The sequence below is a fragment of the Lytechinus pictus genome, chromosome 1 (assembly GCF_037042905.1).
Source record: "Lytechinus pictus isolate F3 Inbred chromosome 1, Lp3.0, whole genome shotgun sequence".
NCBI lineage: Eukaryota > Metazoa > Echinodermata > Echinoidea > Temnopleuroida > Toxopneustidae > Lytechinus > Lytechinus pictus.
In genome coordinates this window covers 7055474-7081574 of record NC_087245.1, presented here as the reverse complement: position 1 = coordinate 7081574, position 26101 = coordinate 7055474, and the positions used below count along the sequence as shown (strand labels likewise).

The 26101-nt window shown below is 36.7% G+C and overlaps 2 protein-coding genes across 2 annotated transcripts in view; one reads left to right on the top strand and one right to left on the bottom strand.

Annotated features, from left to right (window-relative positions):
* The first annotated feature begins 9481 nt into the window (after window positions 1-9481).
* Window positions 9482-11565, top strand: LOC135159624 (acetylcholinesterase-like). Its single transcript, XM_064115607.1, has 3 exons — window positions 9482-9848; window positions 10258-10442; window positions 10859-11565. The coding sequence occupies exons 1-3, from the start codon at window positions 9505-9507 to the stop codon at window positions 10951-10953; spliced, it is 624 nt and encodes a 207-aa protein (XP_063971677.1). The 5' UTR covers window positions 9482-9504; the 3' UTR covers window positions 10954-11565.
* Window positions 11566-13359: 1794 nt separating this feature from the next.
* The window catches only part of LOC129256634 (2-aminomuconic semialdehyde dehydrogenase-like), a 28355-nt gene continuing 15613 nt past the window's right edge, over window positions 13360-26101 (bottom strand). The window contains exons 6-9 of the mRNA XM_054894795.2: window positions 22517-22688; window positions 21976-22089; window positions 18079-18174; window positions 13360-17620 (exon numbers count right to left, since the gene is read on the bottom strand). Of these exons, the coding sequence (XP_054750770.2) occupies window positions 17474-17620; window positions 18079-18174; window positions 21976-22089; window positions 22517-22688 (529 nt within the window). The 3' untranslated portion in view covers window positions 13360-17473. The remainder of the gene's footprint in view (window positions 17621-18078; window positions 18175-21975; window positions 22090-22516; window positions 22689-26101) is intronic.

The window sequence follows — 26101 nt, the reverse complement described above, 5'->3', positions numbered from 1 at the left end:
TTCTAATCTAAAAACTTGATATGCAATTTCTGTAACCGTGAACAAATTGGTTTCTAATGATATATTTTTGATTTTTATATTCCGACCTGAAAACCGGACATTTTCAGCATTTAATTTAACTATGAACAGGATTAATATACCTAAACAGTTATATGTGAGCACGAAGCGAGAGCTAAAATTTGAAATTCAGGCCTAAGAACTGGATATTATAAGCATTTTTTGTAATCGTGAACAAAATGGTTTCTAGCTAATCAATTGACCGAGCTGAAAATTTTTGATATTTCAACCTGAAAACTAAACAATTATCCCAGGTATCCAACTAAAAAAATTATGCGAGCGCGTAGCGCGAGCGAAATTTTTATTGTTATAATTATATTACCTAAAAGTTCATGTTCTCTACATTTTTCCTGTCCCTGGTCAGCCCAGTCCGTCCTCACTATCGGCATGATCGGTACAGAGAGCTCTAAAAGTCGCATTGCGTAGAAATCACATTTACCGCTAAAAGTGTACAGTTTAATTGACATTTACCGACAAAGATGGTGGAACTAAAAAACCGAATCAGTTGGAACAGCCCCGTGTGCCCTACAGTTTATCATTTTTTCCGACAGTCCGCAGTCCAGTTTTTGTTTTCCCTTTCTCTTAAACTCTTTCTTCTTTTTCCCCTTCTTTCTCTCTTTCTTTTTTCCTCTTTTCTTTTTTCTTTCCCTTTTTTCGCTTCCTTTTATTGTTTGCTTGTGACTCATCAGGGGGGGGGGGGGGCAGTCTGCCCCCCTGCCCCCCCCCCCTTAGGTAAGCTAGTGGGTCTAAGGCAGCGCTTCTCAACCTTCTTTTACTCGAGGACCACTTTGACTCACAGATTTTTTTTTAAGCCCACTTGAAAAATTTAAAAAAAGCGTCCAATTTTATGTAAATCGTGAAATTTGAGCACAAAGCTCTGTTGTTGTACACACGCGTTACCCCAAAAACGCGTTTAAAGGGGTGTATTTTTTCAGTTTTGGTCGCGGGTCGCGCGTGCACTCGTTAAGGGTATCAAAAACACCGATTTTCAAAAAGGGGGTAGTTTTGAAAGACTGGTCAATGGTCAGTCGTAGGGTGAAACATATTTAGGGTATGTTTTTTCCAAAGCTTTTTTTAAGACTAGCCAAACGTGTTTAGGGTATGCCCCCCAAGCTTTTCACCTGGGGTCATATTCTAGCGACAACTTGTTTAGGGGCCAAAATGTGTAAATAAAGCAGCGAAAAACTTGTTTAGGGGGTTATTTTGCACACAGAGAAAAACTTGTTTAGGGGGTGTTTGGAAATAATTTGTACAGAAATGCTTCAGAGCCCCCCCCCCCCGGGGGGGGGGGGGCTCTGAAGCACATTCGAAAAAAAAATCAAGTTTGAGAACTAATTTGATTTCGCAAATGTCCGGTAAATTGGGCGACAATTAACTACATACACGATAATTATGCACGCATATGAGATTCACATCAAAGTTAGATCGAAACCACCTTATACCGTGTTTACACTTAATCGGCGTTTGAATCGGCTTTTTCATAGCGTGTAAACGCGAGTAACTTGCATCGGCTCGCGGTTCAGAACCGGCAATTTGCACCACCAAAGTAGTAGGTTCTGAACCGCGAGCCGATGCAGAATCGGCTTTTATACTACGTGTAAACAGAAAGCCGATTCTGCATCGGCAATTTGTGCGCATTTCATTTACTTTACCATTGTGACGTAATTGTTAGCCCACTGATCCAGTGTTGTCTTTATTATGACGTATATTGTAGGTGTGCGTATCATTTCAAGTTTTTGCATAGGCTCGCGGTTCTGAACCGCGAGCTGTAACAACGTGAAAACGCAAACCAAAAGCCGATTCTGCATCGGCATTTGGTTCTGAACCAAATGCCGATTAAGTGTAAACACGGTATATGTGTGCATGCGCATGCTTTGCAACATACCTAAGCGTGCATTAGTTTTGTTTATATGACACCTAGATAGATCCTCGTGATTTGATTGGTTGTTTGATATCGATCATTCAGTCCATTTTACAATGACGTCATCAACCGTGCAATTTTGGATCCATTCATCGTGCAATTTTAGATCCATACGATTTTGTCCATTGCACTCGCGCACACAGACTGCAGCTGCAGGCACCAACAGTGCGCATGTTGCAATGACGTAACAATCAACAGACCGAACTCGCACTGCATGAGCGTGTTTTGTATCGAAATTCATTAATTTCATATGAAAAAAAAAAATCAATTTTTAGGTGTCATATAAACCAAATAATGAATGTTTTTTCATTCGTGCAATGGACAGAATACTTCATTCGGTGACAGATGAAATAATGATCCATTCAACTCGGCTACGCCTCGTTGAATGGATCATTTCATCTTTCACCTCATGAAGTATTCTGTCCATTGCACTCTTGAACATTCATTATTTGTATATTATATGACACCGAGATATATATCCTTGTTGCTTGTTTGATCATTCAGCCCAATTTGCAATGACGTATAATTCATCGTGCAATTTTGGATCAATATGAAATGTAAATATATTATAACGTCTTTGGAAATGTCCATTGCACGCGCGCACGGAGACTGCAAGTAAACTCGTATTGCGCGCATGTTGTATGTAGTGTAATGACACGACAATCAACAGACCGAGCTCGCACTGGATGAGCATATTTTGCATCGAAATTCATAAATTTCATATGAAAAAGAATCTATCTTTAGGTGTCATAGGCCAAACAATGAATGTTCTTTTCATCCGTGCAATGGACAGAATAGATCATTCGGTGAAATATGAAATGAATGATCCATTTAACATGGCTACTCCTCGAATGGATCATTTCATCTTTCACCTCATGGTCCATTAATTTGCACTCATAAGCATTCATTATTTGTATATTGACCCACGTAGACAAATTGAACATAACATGTTCGGTCAGGTCTGTAAAATGTTCTATAGTTTTTCACCCAATTCTTTTTTTTTCTCCCTCTGGAGCTTCTAGCGGACCATGTAGGTCCGGGTGGGTGTTTCATAAAGCTGTTCGTAAGTTACGAGCGACTTTAAGAACGACTGGTGACCATGTGTATTCTGAAATATTATACAGAGGTCCCCCCGCCCAAATAAACTATACACTTTTGAAATGGCTGCCAAATAAAAAAAATATATCACTTTGGGGGAAGACACTTACATATTATTTTGGAAGCCAATAAAGTCAACTTTCAAATGACACCAAAAAGTTGGAAAACTATTCATCCTTGAGACAAAGGGTATGAAAATTAGGCTGGGCTGGAATTAGCCTTCCAATTTCTGTCAGTTTTTGAGAGGCAAATCCTTTGGAACTTGCAAAGTTAATATAAGGGCGTTGTGATAAATTAATGATCGACCGTGACCAGTTTTGGTTGTTTAAGCATACTTCATAAATTATTAAATTGAACTTTAATGCATGAGTGATCACAAATTGCACTTTTTGGGGCAGCATTTCAACATTATCTTGTGGATCTCAGCAATGTGTTCATGGGAGTCGGGAGAATAGGGGGTGAGATAGGACTTAAGTATGAGAAGTAGGTTGATGGAATAAGGGTCAACAGAACAGTTTTTTTTAGTTAGCCCCAGTTAGCCCCCCCCCCCCTCCCTCTCTCTCTCCCTTCCTGTTGAGTGACTGATTGATATTGTCACGTACGCGTGAAGTCCAGAGCAGAATGAGAAAAAATAAAACTGAAACTGAAGAATGTTGATTTAATGATAAATTCTGAATTGGGGCATCAACTTTTTCCTATCAATCATAAATCAACAATATTAGTAAATCAACTATTTCAATGTGCATAGTGATCAATCAAACATTCAGTTTTTTTAATAAATTATTTCATAAATCATCATAATCAGTCAATTTCTTGGTAATCATTCAATGAAAAAAAAATTACTATATCAGCCACCGGTCACTTCAGTGGCAGTTAAGTTTTGTATAGGCTACAATCCAGGGAGTTAGACAGAGAGAGAGAGAGAGAAAAAGAAGAGGAATGCCCTTTTAACCAAGTCTCACCATATCTCGCCCTCTTGCTTGTAACAGGTACCATCACATTACTCTGACTCTCACGAACACACTGCTGAGGTCCACAAGATGAATTTGCTACACTAAAATTACAATTCCTGTTCACTCATGCATTAAATTTCAATTTCAATTTTCAATTCAATTTTCCTAAGAAACCAAAATTTATCTCATTCATGAACTTAGCATAACACCCTTAGCATTGCAAGTTCCAAATGACTAACCACTCAAAAAAACTGTAAGGCTAATTCCTGCCCAGCCTAGCCGAGTTTAGTCTCTCAGGAGGAGAGAAGTGGGGGGGGGGTAGAGATAGAGGGAGGTAGAGATGGAGGGAGGGGTCGCTAAATTTTCTGTTGACCTTTATCCCATTAACGTACTTCACCTACTTAAGTCTTATCTTACCCTCCTATTCTCCTGACTCTCATGAACACATTGCTGATATCCACATGATAAAGTCAAAATGCTGCACTAAAAATTGCAAGTCATGATCACTCATGCATTAAATTTCAATTTAATAACGCATGAAATTTTCTCAAACAACAAATTGATCACAATTGATTATCAATTCATCACAAAACCCTCAACTTTGTAAGTTCCAAACAAAAAACCTGAAAGAAATTGGAAGGCCAATTCCAGCACAGCCTATATACCCATTGTTTCAGTGGCAGTGCTCGCTCAAGCATGAAAAGTTTTCAAACTTTTTGATGTCATTTGAAAGTTGACTTTATTTGCTTTCTAAATATATATCTCTTTCCCCCAAAAGTGATATATTTCTTATTTGGCAGCCATTTCAAGAGTGTATAGTTTTTTAGGGACGCACTGTAGAGGCATACCTGAATGATGACTGTAATTTGTGAGTCATGAAGCTTACTGTAGGCCTATCTTCTCAAGCGTTTGTTGTACATGACTGTATAGCTATTTTTGTATATTTTAAGTTTCGAGAAAGACGAGTAATGATATGATTTCGACTTGATTAATTTAAATTGAAATAAAATGTATTGTACTAATTCAAAGGAATTTTGGGATTAGGCCTACTTTTATCATAACACTAAAAATAGGATTTCCCAGCGAAAATCACGCAATTTTCAGTTGAATCAATATTTTTGGCATCTAAATTAGCGTAGATCGGTTTTGCCGTGCAAATTATCATTAAATATTTTTATTTTTACATAAGATTTAGGATTTTTTCCAAGGATTGTGTGTTCTTTTCATTTAATATACAAAACGAGCCAGTTAGCATTCAAAATAGTCAGTGATTATCGCAGCGTCATTTCTAGCTTTTAAATTAGTGATTGGAATTCTTTTTTTGGAAGGGATCATTCATGTTAAGAATGCAGTGGAATAAATGTTACAAGTGTTTACAAATCCAAGAATGTGCCGAAAATGCCTGTGTGACGTTGTGATCTATACTCTGTTATTTCAACTATACTATTTTTTACGAACAAAGTATATGGGTCTATTCAGAATTTTAGCTAAGAAGGGGAGTAATAAATGCACATTCTGCACAGACACGTCTATAGCATATTGAGTAATGGTCACATCTGTGATACCCTTAACTGCCCCCTTTCTTTCCCCATTACCCACAATAAAATTAGAATGAATATAAGTAAGATGAATCACAAATATATATACGTATGTTATATATATATATATATATATATATATATATATATATATATATATATATATATAATAAACACAAGTTCACAAGGTTGACTGGAGGTTCATCAAATTTAATTGCAACTCTGAGTTTCACGCAACCTACGTGAGGTGCGATCTTCAGGCAACTGATAAAACGTTTCAATACCATTGAACAATGCATGTCGCGATCGCGCGGAGCGCGTTACACCAAACACGCACATACTGGGCGCAGGAAACTAGGTAACCAGTGCGCGCTGAGGTTTTTATAATTTGAATGTTTTTCAAATGTTTTTCAAATAATCGATACTCCGCGATGGGTGGTTGATCGATTAATCGATAATAAGATGAGATGCCATAGAATTGATAATAATAAAAGTGAAAATGAAAATTATGCCTATAAAGGCTGCATCACTAGTATTGGTGATGTCACTGCATTATACGATGTGCGTGCATGGTGATTACGGAAGATTGTCTTTGAAATTGCATAACTTGAACTTGTTTTGGTGGCGGCATTTCGAAACGAGGTATATATATATATATATAGATAGATAGATATATATTTTGTAAAGAAATGGATGAAGAGAACAATGGTAGGCGTAGCTTAAATCAAGGTTCCCCAGAGCTATCTACCCTTTGGAAAAATTGGTGATGCCGAAAAAATGTCTTTGCCGGCATCACCAATTTTTCCAAAGGGTAGATAGCTCTGGGGAACCTTGTTAAGCTACGCCTACCATTGTTCTCTTCATCCATTTCTTTACAATATTTAAATAAAAGAGTTGCCAAAGCTGTTGTACATGTATAACTTTACACATTTATATATATATATATATATATATATATATATATATATATATATATATATATATATATATATATATATATATATATATATATATATATATATATAGAGCTATATATATATATATATAAACTTATATATATTCATTTATTTATATATAAATAGATGGCATAGCATTTTTCCTTTCATTTTATATGCTGATGGATTAAATAAGATTAGATAAATTCTTAAGTTTAGCATTATAATTATAAAAAAAAACCTACATTAATCACCCATTGTCTGACAAGAATTCATTTCAAAAAATAAAAAAGGCTGAAGAAATAACCAAAAAAAGAAGAATACTCTCTAATATACAGTAGATAAGCTTTGCATTAGTTCAGTAATTATATTTGCATCCGTATGATTTCTTTTGTTCTCTTTTTCTTTCCTGTAATACATATAATTATGTACGCATATCAGAATAAGTCTACTATACTTTTTTCATTTCCAAGGGGGATCCACACTTTACAAGCTTTGCTTTTTAGTGGATCCCCCTCATTTCCATTTCCATTTATGCTCTATATTATACTGTTTTTTCTTTTTGGTTTTTTTTACGAAGTAAGAATGCCCTTCTGTAAAATTGTACTTGATTTGTATTACTTTATATTACTTTGTATTATGTTTTTTGAATGGAAATGAAATAAAAAGAATTGAATTGAAAAAAAAAATTGAATACAAAAATAAAGAAAAAAACGCCTAAAGGCAAATTATAATGAACATTGTGCTAATTTGATTGCTATAAACGAAATTAAATGAAAAAATCATGCCGTCGCGGGAACCAAAAACAGATTTGTGCTTAATAGAATGACCGCGTCGCAAAAGAAGGGCATTGTTCAATAATTAAAAAGAAACTACCATTCATTCTAATGAAAAGTGACTTCGTAAATATTTAAGAAAGAAAAGGGAATATAAAGCAAAGATATCCCCGAGTGCATGGAATCCGTCGAATTTGAAAGAAAGGAAAGTTAACATCATTGCTATATACTCCCGATTTTGGCAGGAAAATCCAATATTTATGAATGTATCTTGGAACAATTCTGTATGTGATTTTATGTTATGTTTTCATGATGATCACGGAATTATCAATTATAAATCAAAACAAAAGTACAGGTTAAACGTTGATGTGTGTACTGTTGAGTATGAATGAACGTTAAGGGCATCGTTTTTTTTGTCTCGCCTGCATAGCAGAGCGAGACTATAGGCGCCGCTTTTCCGACGGCGGCGGCGTCAACATCAAATCTTAACCTAAGGTTAAGTTTTTGAAATGACATCATAACTAAGAAAGTATATAGACCTAGTTCATGAAACTTGGACATAAGGTTAATCAAGTATTACTAAACATCCTGCCTGAGTTTCAGGTCACATGACTAAGGTCAAAGGTCATTTAGGGTCAATGAACTTAGACCATGTTGGGAGAATTATTTTCAAAATCTTAACCGAAGGTTAAGTTTTTGAAATGACACCATAACTTAAAAAGTATATGGACCTAGTTCATGAAACTTGGGCATAAGGTTAATCAAGTATTAGTAAACATCCTGCATCAGTTTTAGGTCACATGACTAAGGTCGAAGGTCATTTAGGGTCATTGAACTTTGGTCAAGTTGGGGGTATTTTTTGAATTACTATCATAACTTTGAAAATTTATGGATCTAGTTCATGAAACTTGGACATTAGGTTAATCAAGTACCACTGAATATTTTGTGCGAGTTTCAGGTCACATGACCATGGTCAATGGTCATTTAAGGTCAATGAACTTTGGCCGTGTTGGGGGTCTTGGTTAAATTACCATCCTAACTCTGAAGTTTATGGATCTATTTCATAAAACCTGGGATATAAGAGTAATCAAGTATCACTGAACATCCCCTGTGAGTTTCAGGTCACAAAACCAAGGTCAAAGGTCAGTTAAGGTCAATAAACGTAGGCCATGTTGGGGTAATTGTTGAATTGCCATCATATCTTTGAAAGTTTATGGATAGAGTGAATGAAATGTGGACATGGGTGTAGTTGACAAGTCTTAAGTCACCGTTCAAATGTCATCTATGGTCAATGAACGTGGTATTATGTCATTATATGAATGGTGTTTTTGTGAATGATTATTTTATAGTAGTTTTCAAAGTTAGCACTGCTGCTATATTAAATCGCGTAATGCAGGCGAGACTGCCAGAGGCGTTCCACTTGTTTTTTAGTTTAATCGAATATTGTTCAAATATGGTTACTCATTTAGGGGTGCTTATTTCGGTTGACTACAACCCCTTTCATAAACCCAATAAAACATATCCTCCAATTAGCCGCCTAAGAGTAATGCGGATAATTCAATAAAAATTGCGTTCACAAACTCCGAAAATTATCCGCATTATTTTTACGAGCGCCCGTCCTGAAAAAGGCGGATAATCGTCATGACAACTGGACACGCCCCCTCCGATGCGGTTGTGTTGGAAAAGGGTGACCTTGTGACCGCACCATGGCAATTATCCGCATTATTTGGAAATACGTTCATAAACTCAAAATCTTGTCCCGATGCTGCTATTATGCGGATAATAGCAGCATCAGAATAATGCGGATAACTCTTGTCCTCCTCTGATTTTACGACCAAATTATGCTGCTATTAGCCGCATAATTGGGTTTTATTGGGTTTATGAAAGGGGTATAACAGTCATCATCGCTTAAAATTGAAAATACATCGAAGTTAATAATCTAACTGTAATCGCGTCCCCCACCCCATAAAACATTTAGATTTGGCTGTAAATTATAAACAATCGATCGTTATTTTATATATCCTGGGCCTCTGTAATATAAAGCAGAGCGATCGATCGTAGGCATGGTAGGGCTGATTTCTATGATTGGTTGCATTGATTCTTTATTATGATCAGTCGTAAAAATCATCTCCATATTTTAATCGCTAAGCTTTGTGCCTGTATGAACAAGGTATTGAGACAGAATTGGAGGCTGGTCATTAATAACTATCTCATTCTATTTCATAGATGGCGAAAGCAGAACCCGAGTACTCGGATGTCGCCGCTGATTTCATGAGCGATTATTTTTTCGTTTGCCCCAATTTCATGGCAGCAGACCAGCTCTCAGATGCTGGCATTACCACATACAGTTACATCATGACTCACAGACCTTCTGTTTCAATGTGGGGCAAACAGATCGAATGGTTAGGAGCAACTCATGGTGAAGATCTTCCTTATACTCTCGGGAATCCATTCATGTTAGAATCCTTGGATCCGGAACATAATCTATTCTTGATTGGTCTCTTCAATGAACAAGAAGTAGAGATTGCCATTCAAATCATGAAGTACTGGTCAAACTTCGCAAAGACAGGGTAATTATAACATCATGATCATTATTCCTGTGTTTCTCATTTGAGTTGTTTTCATACCATAACTGGTTACTCGAGATTACTTTCCCCTCAAATCTAGGTGGTTTAGGCCTATATGGTGTATGGTTAATGCTCCTTACTTATGCCAATTTGTGTTAACTTGTGTTTTGGGCCTCCGTGTCACAATTCAATGATTTTCTCTTTTTTTTTAGATAATGATAAAACAAGATATGTGTACCTTTTTTTCCTTCGGAAAAGTGTGCACGACGAAATCTAATTGTTGTACCATTTTTAATTAATGAACTAAAACCACTACGCAAGAACACATAAAAAGATAAATCCGTCGAAAATAGTTTGAAGTGTCCAAGTTTATTTTGTATATGAAACTCACTTTTTTTCTATCTCTATTCAGGAATCCCAATCTTTCATGCAAAGAAAGCAAGCCAGATCCAAATTATCCGCTATGGGAAACTTATTCAAAGGAAATCAAAAGTTACAAGGAACTTTCAATGACTTTTGAGAGTCGTCAAGGTTTACCCAATCCTCAGAGTTGTATGTTCCAGAATCATCTTCTATCCAAGCTGCAGAAAAATGCAGGTACAACAAAACACTTCATAATTTCAGCAAGTTTCAGTGAAATACTGGCAGTTGATTTCTCTTTGAAATGCTCGTATGCGCTATTGTGTGATATGTGTCAGTCATCAACTTTATTTCAATTATCTTATTTTGAATGGTGTTACTGGTAAAAGAGTAAAAAGGGGCCAAGTAACCGTTCCTCCAGGATCAATAGGTGTGATTGGGTTATCTATTCTTAGCTCGAATCTAGCTGTTCATCATAGCTTAAATGTGTCAGGGCAATGTTTTCTTATATTCGAGGACTTACTTTGTATTTCTATTACACCAATTCTCTGCGCATACATTTTACAATTTAGTTCATTGATCTTCTCACAATTATGTTTTAAAAAGTACGAAAAAATTATATGCTATTGCTTATCTTTTATTTTCTTTTGCAGCCGAATTGGCCCGACTGAATTCTCTTTTAGAAGAAAAGGTGGTGGCTGATAGTGGAAAGACTTGTGAGGATCCCGATTCCTGCCCGGAGGAATAGATAGCTTGATATACAACCTCATAATCTGGGTCATCAGAATTGACTGCAATTTTATTTTTTATCTAGGATATACTATACAAAATTCTAAACTTATTTGAGAGGCATGAATGAAAAAATGAATCAAGTAAAAAAAAAAATTGATTTTGAAACGATAATTTGGAATTAGCATTTATTATTATTATTATTGGAATTCTTCAAACTTCAATAATTTTAGGGATTGTTTGCAAAAAAAAGTTTTAAAATATCAACTCTTGATCACCACTAATTACGACATTACTTATTCTGATGATGTGTTTTACGTTCATATCATCATTCAAAAGTAGTTGAAAAAATGTCTTCACTACCTCATTCCTTCACTCTCACCGGTATGGTGGTACCCTATACCACTTAGATTTATGCTCTGCCTTACCTGCCTGACTTCAAGGGTTTCAATAATGATTGAATGAGCAGGAGAATTGTTCACCTGCATTGACAAAGCTACTAGCTGCCTTTCGATATTTGGCAATATCCCCCTCCATATAGTGTACCACATTTTATTTCTTATTACATTTTATACATCTTTTATATTGGAATATACTTGATTATAAATGAATTTGATTGTATTCAATTGAATCTGTGTCATGCAAGAAGCTTATTATGCTGATACTCCGTGTGGATTGAGAGTTGTGGGATTTGGTAGCCCGGTTTGGTAGTCAGGGGTCCCTTTTCACTACAATAGGTTTTGATGAGAAAGAAATGAGTGACTAATAATATATAACTGGAAAGTGTATTCGAGATATGAAGAGTTTGGTTTCAAAAGGGGTTAGGTCCACTTTGGACCATTCCAAAAAAAATCATGTTTTTTATTGTCACTTATTGCAATATTCTTACGAGAAACTAAATTTTCATGATGTACTACCCTATTATGTGAACATAAAATTGGGTATGAAAGTAATCTACCCGTCTTCAATTATTTTTTCTATAAATTTTTCAAAAATTATTTTTTTGGACCTAACCCCTTTTTGCAAGCAAACTAAAAATGAATCCAATCTCTTCTGAATACAAAAAGTGATTTTTCTTTGCCACTTTTATTCACGTTTTAATGTGAATTTCAAATTTTCTTTGGTATCATCAGAGCGACTAAAAATCTATAGGTTTTGAGCCAGCTAAAAAACAATAAAATTCATGAAAAATGGATCTAACCCCTTCTGACAAATTAGCTCTTTAGAAGAGTTTGGTTGCTAAAGGGGTTAGGTCCACTCCAAGAAAAAAAATATTCTCCCATATTGCAATATTCCTTTGTGAAACTAAATTTTAATGATACTCTACCATGTGAACATAAAATTGGGTATAAAAGAAATCCACCTGTCTTCTTATAGATTATTTTTTTTAAATGTGGACCTAACCACTTTTGCAACCAAACTGAAATGCACCTAACCCCTTTTGAAAAAAAAGTGATTTTTCTTTGCCATTCTTGTTCACTTCTTAATGGGAAATTCAACTGTTCTTTGGTATCATCTGTTATAGCTACTAAAAGTCTATACATTGAGAAAAAAAAAATCAAATTTGATGAAAAATGGACCTAACCCTTTTTTGCAACTGAGCTCTTCATATAGTCTTGATTCATATAATGGGCGTCCCACCAGGGGTGGAGGACACAATAGCACGTCGCCCAATGTATTTCGGGTTACACTTCGTAGTTCCGAAGGTTCTTTATTCCGAAACACACAAATTGCCTATACCTCGATGTTCGTTAATGCGAAAACGAAATAGGGTTCGTTAATCTGAACATTTGTGGAGTTATTCCGAAGATTCTTTAATCCGAAAACGAAATAGGGTTCGTTATTCCGAAGGATCGTTAATCCGAAAACGAAATAAGTTCGTTAATTTTGATCTAATCTTGTCTTAAACAGCTCTCCCTATTTGACTTTTCAATCCAAATAACAATGGAAAGGATAGTATCAAATTTATAAATGTCGGCCGATATTGATCAACGGGCGTATCTTCCTTTTTTCCTCACCCACTATCCTCTTCATCCTCCCCCCCCCCCCCCCCTCTCTCACTTTCTATTTTTATATAATTTTCCCCTTCACACACCAACAACTTGTTTTACAGTATGAAACTTAAAAGTGATCATAGTGAACAGGCAGTTTGATAATTTCATTTCAGAACAAGTTTATCGTCAGCCGACTGTTACATACTGGATGTAGTGTTATACAAGCAAAATCGCTCGGAAAACAAAATATACTCATATACAGAATTTTTTTAGGCAAATGTACATGTTTCATAATTCTCTTTTCCTCATCCAGGTCACTTATCAAAATCGGATGTAGAATAAGAAAGTTATGATCATTTATAGGTTCGCTTTATCACAAAACATTTGTATGCACAACTCAGGGATATGCAAATGAGAGTCAATGACATCACTTACTATTTCTTTTGCTTTTTTATTGTTTGAAATATACATTTATTATACAATAATAACACATTTTATAATAATCATACTTGCTTATATAGCTCTTAACATTTACTTTGTCAGAAGTCTCTAAGTGCTCTTCAAGTAATACAGCATAATTACCCTGGCTTTAGCAGAGCAGCTATTACGCGTACTGCGTTTCAAGGAATAAATTCCTACCAGGTACCCATTTACCTCACCTGGGTTGAAGTGCAGCACAATATGGGTAAATTTCTTGCTGAAGGAAAATACGCCATGGCTTGGAATTGAACCCACGTCCCTCAAATTGAAAGACATGAGTCATAACCACTAGACCATTATGCCACAAAATCATCTGCTTCTCCATATTACTGCTCCAAATCTAAAGTATGTTGATTGAAAAGCATTTTCTGAAACTGGGCATCAGCCAACAAAACCAAAACCAGGAAAGCTGCCCCTTTTTAAATAATCGCCTTGGTAATGAGTCGCTACTGTCAAAACCTGTGTACGTTCTCATTAAGATGCACATAATCACTAGGCGTCACTTGATCATCGAAAGGATCGGATTGAATGTTCACCTCTAATAGGTCCATGATATAACATACTACACTTAAAGTTTATCTGACTTCATTGTTATTTAATCAAATCATAAATGTTAATACTCAGATATGCCTGTATTCCTACAAAATTGATGCATGCCATTTACATTTATTACTGAAACATAAGTGCTAGCTATCCTTTTAGAGCTTTTAGCCATTACTTTGTATTTCTCAAGAAAAAAATATAAATTAGGCAAAAAAAAATAAATAAATACAACAGTGATGCTGTTCATCAAATTGGCAAATCTAGAATACAGCCATAAATAGCATTTGAGACTATAATTGTACATAAACATATCAAATTTTTGCTGTTGAAAATGAACACAAGTTTTTGGATAGAAAAGAAATAAAAGATTTAATCTCCAAATTGAAGTTGGCAGAGATCCCATCCCCTGAGTATATATTATATTCACACACAAATTCTTACAAGTCTACAATACCTTTATAATTAGAGCTGGTAAATTAATCTCTGCTAACTATTGACGACAACTTACTGACAAACTTTAGCAACATAGTTCAATTCACAGATTATTTTGAAGGAGGTTTAAACCATAGACAGTCAATGCTGATTTTCATACATAAATTAACACAGCAAGTAATTAGAATATTGGTCCAATAAAGAATGTGCTATGCATTTAGAAAAGATTACTTTTTTCTTGTTCAGTGTAACAAATCCTTTTTTTAAACAATTCACACAGAAAAATAACATTAAATGTCCTGCTTAATTTTATGAAATCTAGTTTTTTACATTATTTTGGGCAAAATTTGATTTTGTTTATTTGGGGCAACTTTTCACCCACGTATCTCCATTCAGATCTAAGTTACAGCTTTGACATACAAGTCATAGCCAAATGACTTGTATAGTTTGATCCATTTGTCAAAGTATTTCGAAAGGAATCTTTCTGTGCACATTATTGGAATTTGAACTTGTATTCTGGAAAACAAGAAACTACTTGAACTTTCTGCCATACAAACTGATGGAATCACAACAAGGTCATGGTATCCTGGCAGTTATGAAGTGCAAAGTAGCCGTGAAACATCGTTTTTTATTTTTGCAATCTGGCCATTTCTAGAGCAAATATTCAGCAAGCAAGCCATGAAAAGTATGAAACTTGTTCAGTAGCTTTCCATTGGTGTATAATTTATCAAATTAGTTTTCACTTCTAATAGGGTTAGGTTGGTTAAGTTAGGTTTAATCCATCATGGCAATTTCAAACCTACGTATTAAAAGTTTATAATTACAAACTCACATAACCTCAAAGTGCATGTATATTGTCATCAATTGCAGCACAGCCTTTTCCTCGAATTCCAAATATAAAAGCATAAGCTCATTCAGTTGCACAGATCCCTAACTTCTCTTCACAACTTAATCTCACTCAGTTCTAACAAAACAGATATCTAATTTCTCTATACATATTAACATAAGCTTTCCTAGTCGGCCGTCAGATGGTAAAACGGTCTAACTCGAAAATTTGACTTTTTGAGGTAAATTCACTTTCCTTGTAATGTGAGGGCGTTCTTTCCAATGGTGCTATCGCTAAAATCCCATCATGTCTTGATTTAGAGATAATTTCCGCTATCTTGGTACTTTTTTGTATTTTTCCTTCAGATTTGATGGTAAAATGGTCTATCTTTGAGTTAGCCCATTGTCGGTAATATCGTTTGGAGGTAAAATCTTTTACATAAACCTTCTTAATTGAGATTTTTGAATCATCGCTGTCCAGATGGTAAAATGGACTATCTTCGAGTTAGACCAGTTTTCCGCCACGTCACACGGCCGTCAGATGGTAAAACGGTCTATCTCGAAAATCGCTGAAGAATATTGTGCATTGGGGTAAGATGGTAAAATCTACACAAAAGTCTTATCTATGTCATAATGAAATCCCCAAAAAAGCATTAATAAAATTCTTCAGTTATTAGTGTTTATTGTGCTTCTTCTTTTCCCATTGCTAAAAATGCATTATTTCCGTCTCATAAAAAAGCTCAAACCTCTAAACTTTAAAGTCATTTTTCTCAGAACAGCTATTTTCGAGACCGTTTTACCATCTGACGGCCGTAGTGCTTAACTCCATAGATCTCTAACTTCTATCTCTAACACACTCACATATTTCTAACTATACAAATTTATGAATTCTTGTAACATATCCAAATAAGCTCACTCAGTTCTGGCTAAATGAATTTATAAATTCTCTACAATAATAATAGCTAGTTTTTATGTAGCCCTTTTCCCAGATGGCCCAAAGCGCTTTACAGCGTATCATTACCCCGGTCTTTGGATTAATTTCAATATCGCAAAAAAGTGCACAATTTCCACTCTCTGGGGAGCATTCCCTATATTCATTGCAGCCTCATAATGGCGCTGGCAAATTCAAACTTACAATAACTTTCACATCCTACCAGGTGCCCATTTAGCAGCTGGGTCGAGAGTGGCATAGTGTGGATTAACGCCTTGCCAAAGGATGCTAGACCGCGGTGGGATTCAACCACACGACCCCCTGTTTACAAGGCGAGAGTCAGAACCACTACACCATGGCTCTTCCACACTTTTATCCATCAAAATAAGCTTACTAAGTTCTGACTGAAGATTACTGAAAATAAGCCTAGGTCCCCTACATGTATTAAAGGCCCGGTCCCACTGCCCGATGGACACAAAACGTATGCATAAAGGACACAGAAAATGAGCACAATATTTGGTGGTGGCGCCATCTGTTTTCATCCACTCCAGAAATGGGCAAAATTGGCGAAAAATGTGAGAAAAAAGTCTCCCCTTTCCCCGTATAAAGTTAAAGTCCCTCTTTCCTTTTGAAAGATAAGTCCAAACACTCATCTACCATATTTAACCCTGCCTAAAACCCCTTTTTCAAACATAAAATGTGTCGAAGGCATTTTATCATGCCCAGCACTGTTGGTGGACCATAAGATGCAAAGAATGTTTGCATTAATAGTCATTTGTCTCTGTGGTCAGTTATAAACATATCATAGCCTTTGAAGTAGTATTCCCAACACTCTGAAATTCACTCCCTCTGTACATCTGCCAGGCTTCCTCACGACAGTCCTTTCGAACGGATGGCAAGATCCTCTCTGCATCAGTTTGTGCAGTGGTACTGGGCCTTAACATGAGCTCACTCAATTGGAAGTGCACGTCAAATATATAACCTCTCTCATTATGTTAACAAAGACCCACTAGTAATAACTGCAAATCTCTTATAGACTCACCTATATGTAATTCAAACTCCAAAGATCCCTAACTTTTGTACACATATTAACATAATCATACCTAGTTCAAACAAAACACATGTATAATGTTTCTAAATATATTAGCATATAAAGTTCATCAAGTCTTGACTAAACAGATCCCTAATTTCAGGTAAAGTGAACTGGGTTAATGGTTCATCAATAACAGCCTTCCTCATGCAACGATAAATATGCCAAAATGCAAATATCATGGATTTTTGGAGAGAACAACAAGATGCTTTGTTTATGAATAAAGACATTGGAAGATCGTCATTCAATGCTTGATACAGATACACTTGGCTTCCGTGAAGAATTCAATGGATTCATTGACTCCTTCCCGACCTATCCCAGAAGCCTTCATCCCTCCGAAAGGCATATTGAGATCACGTACCATCCAGCAATTGACCCAGACAGTTCCAACCTGCAAGACAGGCAGATGATATTCAATTCATTTATTAATTTAATAAAATGCAAAGCAGATATACACAATAAAATGTGGATACAAGTATTTATTCATTGTATCCTTGTATAAAACTCATTCATGTCAACCGAAAATATAATGAAACCACAAAAAAAAAATACGTAAGGCAATTGCTTTGCGCTATGTACCATCAACTCCAGTTACTATGCCCATACTGAACCATTATTTTTAAAGTTAAACATTCTTCCTCTAAATAGCCTAAAAAAATGTATTCTGTCATAAACACCTTTACAAATGAAGAAGCACTTTCTTCGTAGGCAACGCCTCACATTCCATTCAAGGAGCGTTATATTGGTATATCAATTAATCAGCTTACAAATCATTTTTCAGTAACAAATGTTCAGAACCCTGTTGAGAGTAGCTGATTTCAAATGGCTGAAGAATTTTCAGACACTGACCTGTAGTTTCTGAGAAACATGGTGTGTTCTTCTAACATCATTGGTCCAAACACAAGCGGAGAGTCCAAACTTCACAGAGTTTGCCTTTTCAATTGCCTGTAAAGTAATAACGAAAAATATATAACAGCAGCAGCAACACAATAACAAACAACAATAATAATAACTAGATTTTAATTCGTCATGCGGACGAATTAGGTGGTCTGTCCTTATTCTCGCCATCATGATCACCATTACCATGTTCAAGCAGATCAATATGATCTTCATGATGACAACGGAATGTTCATTATGGATGGAATACTTGTGAAAGACGGGAGATGATAAAGCACTGTGAAAAGGGTCTCTTTGATATATGAAAATACATGTGATATGAAAAAAGTAATTATAATCTGTTTAATCTTGCTAAATTTTAACTTTCATACCTTTTAATTATCATAAAAGATCATGTACGAGGTGGTAGAAAGAAAAAAAAAATCATCTTGTTCACCCCCAGGACTCGAACCTGCGCCCCCGAGAACTCAAGTCAAGTGCGTTATCCATTGAGCCACGATATTCCCCATAGAGATTACACGTTCCCATAGAGATTACACGTAAGCAAATTTGAGAATTACAAATCCAATTTTGCAAGCGAAAAACGGGCATGATCCTGGCATCTGATCGAAAAATGGAGGGCACACTTCCGAAAGCTTAGAATCTCTGCTACATCATACCAAAAGCTCAGGGATAACTAACAAGAAAAAATGGAGATATAGCTCACGAAATAGAGGAATGTAGAATCTAGTTTTGAGAAAAAGTCATGTCCCATAGAGATTACACGTAAAATGAGGAAAAATGACATGCCTCTTTTCATCGCAATTTTACACCATGATGCGTTTTTCAAAATGAAAATTCATGCTAACTGACGAGAAAGAGTACATTCTAAACTACAACATATCGAAATCTGGGCGAAAAATGATCAATATTGGATAAATTTGATGACGTCATTTTTGAAAAAAAGAAATTTTCAGTTTAGGCGCAATTTTGATGACGTCATGATCAAATTGAGGGACAATGGTGACATGAAATCAAATCTACAACTCATACTCTATCGATATATGAAAAAAAAAATTGGGGTCAACGGACTATTTAAAGAGCTACAGTGAATTTTCAATAGACCTGTTTTTGCCCATATATGGCCTGTAGTGAGAGCTCGCGCGCACACGTGCTGCAAAGTTTAACGGGTGATAATTTCGTTATTACTTGTCGTAGAAGGTTGATCAAGGTATCAAATTGTTCAGAATTATATTATCGGTGCATTGATATAAAAAAATTTGGCGATTCTATGTTGAAAAATGCAGCGCGCATGTGCGTGCGCGCGTTTTTTTGCAAAATGCTTAAAATGGCCTGAAACGTATGTAAAATTAATTTGGAACGAATTTGAGCATTTTAAAATTTTAATGCGCGCGTACGTGCGCGTCGAGGTGCGCGCGCGGAATTTGATTAAATTTTTAGTTGACCGTTGACCTGAAGTTGATGTATACCAAATATAGTTGATTTTTGATGACTCGTTATCGAGATATGATAATGACCTGATTTTTACAAAATGGCGCCTGGATGACGTCACGATGACCTTGAAAAAGTTGATTTAACTTGAAATCATAGGGCTTGATGACTGACAGAAATTTGAAGGAAATTGACCATGTCGATTTCCAGTGAACGTGTGTACAAAAAAGTGTACGGAAGAAATAAAAATAAATAAAGAATAAATAAATAAAGAAAGAAAATTCTAGCGAAATCAAGAGGTGATCTGTCTTTGACAGACCACCTAATAAAATTACAATAGCTGAATTTATATCTGTCATTATAAAAATCTGAACAGGTGATTGGTCCAAACCTTGTCATGTGATCAATGATAGTTCCAACCAATGTCATAAAATTTGCAAAAATGGCCATGAATCCCGACATCTGACGTCACAAGCCAGGGAATAGTACCCCAAGCCTTAAATAGGTCCAAAACTATTTTTGGCTTGATAGGAAGGGCTTAAATCAATCGCATGAGATTGTAACAGTGTGCGTATGCACACGCAATGATCAATCACGTCCACCTTTTCTCAAATTTTAATAATTTCTCACTCAAAGACCGAATCCTTATTGTTATTCATTCAATTAAATTTCCAATCTGTTGTACTTAATAATAATAATAATAGTATCGATGACGGATATAAACCTGATATATACGGACTCTGATTGGAGGTCTGGTGATACTATGGTCCCCTCAGTGAAGCAAACGCAACAATTTTCCTTTAGGGCTGTGCCCCTCCGGAAATTCCAGCATCACTTCAGGAACCATAGTTCCGACCATCTCCTCTGGTGGCCATACACATGTGAGATAGCGCAAGTGCCGATCTATGCCCACGGAAGTTCAGTTCCATGTGTTGCATGCTGCCCTCTACGTTCGTACAAATCACTCTAAACTAAAGGCACATACATGAATTACAAGGCATACTCAAAATTTTGAAAAACATATTTTTCATGGAAAAAACGTACATACGGATTTTAAACAAAAAACGGACAAAATACGTACAAAACGTACTACTTGGCAGCTCTGCATACATATTTGTTCATTATATAATATAGCACTTTTGCCAGAGGATATAAAGCGCTATCTCATCTTCTTCTGATCGTTTCATGTCCAACATACCAGCCCCAGTTGGAATCCGTTGTGGCATAACTGATTTTGATTAACTCCTGAGCATACTACTGATTTCATCAAAGTAAGAATATCTATAAAAGTTTTGAGAAATGGATTCAAGGACCCATTCATACAATTCATAAAAAACATTGTGATATAAGTCTTCTTGCCTACTAGATTGATGTAGTTCATTCCTGATAGTACTTTTTTACATTTCATAAAAGTGTTTATGAAAAGTAACCCAGAAATTAAAGCCCAAAGCAGTTGACGAAAAAAAACATTTCTGTCATTCCCACTATTAAACATCAATGGAATATCATTGGGACTTGCAAGATATATCCATTAATAAGATATGTGTTTAAGCAGTAATTTAAGCCTGCAAGAAAGACATCAGGGATGATCTGGGGCCGTATTCTGAAAATTGTCTTAAGAGAAATATTCTTGTATCTTTAGAGTTACAATAAAATCTGTATTCCGAAAATTCTTGTATCTTTTCTTGTAAATTTTCTTGTAACTTTCGCTGAGCGCGTATGATGTCTGAGCTAGAATTATGCGTAAAGTTAAAAAAGGCGCATAAATATCCCTTTGCGCAAGATAACATATCGAGATAAAAGGTATTCTGAAAATTCTCTTATCTTTGCGTTCTGTTAACTTCCTTGGAAAATACAAAAAAATTACAAGAGGTAGGGGGCTATTGTAACTTATTGTTGCATGTGATATTTGTCCGTCTGCAATAATTATTTCTTGCTGCATCCCGCAAGAACATCATGTTTCACAAAAGGAGACATTCCAAAGACATTATAATGACGACTTGGTAGACTTTTAAACAATTAAAAATTGGTGCTCGAGACGATGAATCTTTTCAGAGAAAATATGTCTTTGAGAAGAGCCACGTGTATTTTTAGCACAGAAGCGCACAAGCATAAGCGTCGGGGGCGCAAGGAAATCACGCCTCATATCAACAACGAGCTTCATTATTTTTCAGAAGAGATGCTTCTATTGGTTGACCTAAGCATGTAACAAGCTTAATGATTGGTTGATGATGAAATATTGGGCGTGTCAGAGATAAAATAGGGGACGTCCTTACAGAGATAAGACAATTTTCGGAATACCAATTTAAGAGAATTTTAGCGAGCTGTTATCTTGCTGACTTACAAGAAAAGTTAAGACAATTTTCAGAATACCACCCATTGGAAACATTGATATCTTAGATCTACCACGCAACTTACATCTTCTTCTGTGGTGAAAGGAGCGATACATACAACAGGGCCAAAGATCTCTTCCTGCATGCACCTGCTATAGGGTCCAAGTCCTGTTATTACAGTAGGTAGCATGTAATAACCCTAGCAAGGAAGAAAATTGAAATTCATACATACATTCATTTCCATATGATAGTTATGTTTTGCATCACTTTAGTGTATGAAGATATTTAAAAACTTAGTATTTATAAACTCAACATTTAAACCATGATATTTAAAACCAAAAAATACTAAAATAATTGACCTATGTTGTCCAATCCCCCCCCTAAGTACTCCTGTGCAAGATCTTGTATTAATAGATATAGTTGAAAACTTTTTGACATGCTTTCTGGATCTCTAAGTGTACTTATGAAAATTACCAACTCATATTTTGTTACTAGTATTCTAGTATCTCTTGTACATGAGCTGTGCATTTTGCGGGGCTTAATCATGGCTACCAAGATTGCTATTCCTTCATTTCCTTGATTTATTGTAAATGTGTACTTACAGTGACAATAGAGAAATACCTTACATTTTTATATTTTTGTGGAAGACATATCTCATCCACCCCTTCACCACAATGGATCATGCCACCTTCTTCTACAGAGAGTGCAACATAACCTTTGACCTTATTAAGGTGTTCCTTGCTGATGAGGGCACCAAGTTTAGAGGATGCTTCTGAGGGAGGACCAACCAACATATTGCTAGAAAGACAAAAATACCATCAATTAGATTTATTTATAGAAGGCAAGTCGCAAATAAAATGACCAAATTCACAAAGATGGTTGTGAAACTGGATTTGAAAATATGCTTTATGAAGTGAAGCTTTCATGGTTTATGCATGAAATATTACCAGCCTTGTCCAGGCACGGACCAAGCCGGATTTAGCCTATAATCTAGGCAGAGGCTGCAGGTATTGTCTTTGCTGTTATGCTGAACGCAAGAGATACGTCTGATCTGGCGAAGACCACGCATTTGTGGCTGCGAAGCAGCCACCGCCTATACACTTCCGTCTTGCTTTGGATGTTGTTTTTTTATTATCGACTTTGAAATGACGCCAGTTTTTCGTACGAAAAATTATCATGCATATGTATAAGAAATAAATCAGACCAATCAGAAATACGTTGGAAAGAAGAAGGTAATGTGATATGACGTCACTCTCTTCATCCACAATGGCGAGTTTGAGTACAAGCGAGAAACTTCTGTGAGAGTTTGGATTGTGCTGCCGATAAATTCTGCATACCTAGTGAAAAATTCTCAGACCTTTAAGAATCTGCCATTCGTAGCATTATTGACGACGGGAGGGATCTGGAAAAAGTGAAATCTACCAGGCTATCCCTCTGTGTAACGATAATATATTCCCTTTTATGATCTCAAGTTGTTGGCACACGACGGCAATACAGGTACCGGTCAGATCCCGGTACCACAACACGTCCAACGACGAGATGAATACATGAATATTGATCCGGCAGACGGGAGTGTATAGGCATTGGCTGCTTCGCAGCCACAAGTGCATAGTCTTCGCCAGATCAGACGTATCTCTTGCGTTCAGCATAACAGCAAAGATAATAACTGCAGCCTTTCGGGGGCCATATTGTTTTTTAACAATACCAGGCCTCCTAAAAAAATCTAAAAATCTAACCTGGCTTGATCTGCACCTGTTGTCAGTTGAGAAAATTAAACTAATGACAAAATTGCAGCAAAAATCAGGCACAGCAAAAGATGTTCAAAGAGTACAAATAATCTATTGTTCGAAGAGTAAAATAATCTATTAGACATTGCTGATAGCACTGCTGTTACAATAATACACTACTCAAAAAAAGTTAAAGGGGAATCCAACCCAAATAAAAGCTTGTTTTTATAAGAAAAAGAAAAATCAGACAAGTTGATAGGTGAAAGTTTGAACAATATTGGACAAACAACAAGAAAGTTATGAATTTTTTAAATTTGTAAATATTGGTAATCACTATACCCATGGAGACTTCAAATTGGCCGCATATGGGATGTCATAGTGATGTAAGGCAAGGACTTCTCTTCTGTGTACTCTAATACATATCATGGCTAAAATGTCATTTTTCCCAAAAGTTTTATTTCAAATTATATTTTTCTTTCATGAGGACATAAAACAATATACTACCTGGGATATATTTAGATTACTGCCCCAGGGGAATGGGTACTTAGGAGAAAACCACAAATCCCTGATAATAAAGTACATGGCCTATGGGAAAGTTGTCCGTGCCCCTTGTCATAATTTACTTACCCAATGGCCAATTTGAAATCTACATACTATTAGTTATCTCAATTTTAAAGCAGCTATAACTTTCTTATTGCTTGTCAGATTTCTTTCAAACTTTCACCATTCTGTTTAATTTATTTTTCTCCTTCCCAACACAACATTTTATGGCCAAGGCTGGATTCCCCTTTAAGGACCACTTTTTAATGTGTGTATACAATTTTCAAACCGGGTGTTGTATTTCTAGAAATACCCGAATATGGCTGTCTTGAATCTCCTCAAACACCCTGTAACAATTTCACACATGGGTGGTTTCAGTTGTTGCATGATGTCTCTCGCATTATTGCATATCCTGAAAAGTGGGCCCATTGTGAAGTGGTACAAATGTGGATTCAAATGCATTTTCTGTCTTTAGTCTCTACAATCAACAAATTGCTGACAACAGCAATGCCAAGATACAGCTGTCCAGGATGCCATCAAACACAATGAAATCAATTTCACACATGCAGTTCTTTCATGTCTCTTGCATCATTGCAATGTGCCCGTACAAAAGTGGCTTCCAAAGCATTTTCTGTCTTTAGTCTCTACAATCAACAACTTGCTGACAATAGCAATGCCAAGATACAGCTGTCCAGAATGCCATCAAACACAATGACATCAATTTCACACATGCAGTTCTTTCATGATGTCTCTGGCATCATTGCAGTGGGCCATAAGACAAGTGTCTTCCAAAGCATTTTCCGTCTTTAGTCTGTACAATCAACAACTTGCCTACAACAGCAATGCCAAGACACCACCTAAGTGAAACAGATGTAGCCAGAGCCCTAGGGATGCTGGAAGCTGGCCTCAGTCAGCGAAGAGTAGCCAGAATGATGGGCGTGTCACACAGTGTCATTAGCAGAGCAAATCAAAGACACCGAGAGACAGGGCTATACTCCGAGAGACCCCGCAGTGGCCGACCAGTTTCGACAACCCCTAGAGATGATCGCTACTTGACGAATCTCAGCCTCCGCAACCGCTTTCACAGTGCACGCCGCCTCAACAATGACTTCGCTGCAGCAACTGGAGTGATTGTTTCCACTCAAACAATCCGTAACCGACTTCACAGAGCCAATATGCATGCCAGACGGCCAGCTCAGTGTGTCCCACTCACCCCTGCTCACAGAAGAATTCGTCTCAACTGGGCCCGGGAGCATGTCAGATGGACCAGACAGCAATGGCGTAGAGTTCTGTTCACAGATGAGAGCAGATTTTCCCTTGACCACAATGATGGACGTTCAAAAGTCTGGAGGCGACCAGGAGAGAGATTTGCAGACCCCTGTATTGCAGAACATGACCGTTATGGGGGAGGCAGCGTCATGGTGTGGGGAGGCATCACCTACGCCAACCGTACTCGTCTCTACGTGGTCCCAGGGGGAGCAATGACAGGAGTGAGGTACAGGGATGAGGTCCTTGAACCTATAGTGGTGCCATTTGCAGAAAATGTGGGACAAAACATCATTTTCATGGATGACAATGCCCGTGCCCACCGAGCTAGGGTGGTGACCGAGTTCCTTGAGGGCCAGGGGATTGAGCGTATGGAGTGGCCAGCGAGGTCCCCGGACTTAAACCCGATAGAGCACGTCTGGGACATGATGGGGAGGAGTCTCGAGCAGCTCGAAGCCCATCCACTTGGACTGCAGCAGCTGGGTGTGGCTCTGGAGGCTGCATGGGATGCACTGGACGTCAGAGACATCAATCGCCTCATCAGCTCCATGAGACAGCGCTGTGAAGCCGTTATTGCTGCAGGAGGTGGTCACACTCGTTACTGAACTGCCTGAAAGACACTCAGACATTCGTTTTTACCACTTCATGTCGGTAGCTGATACCCCTCGGGGCCCACTT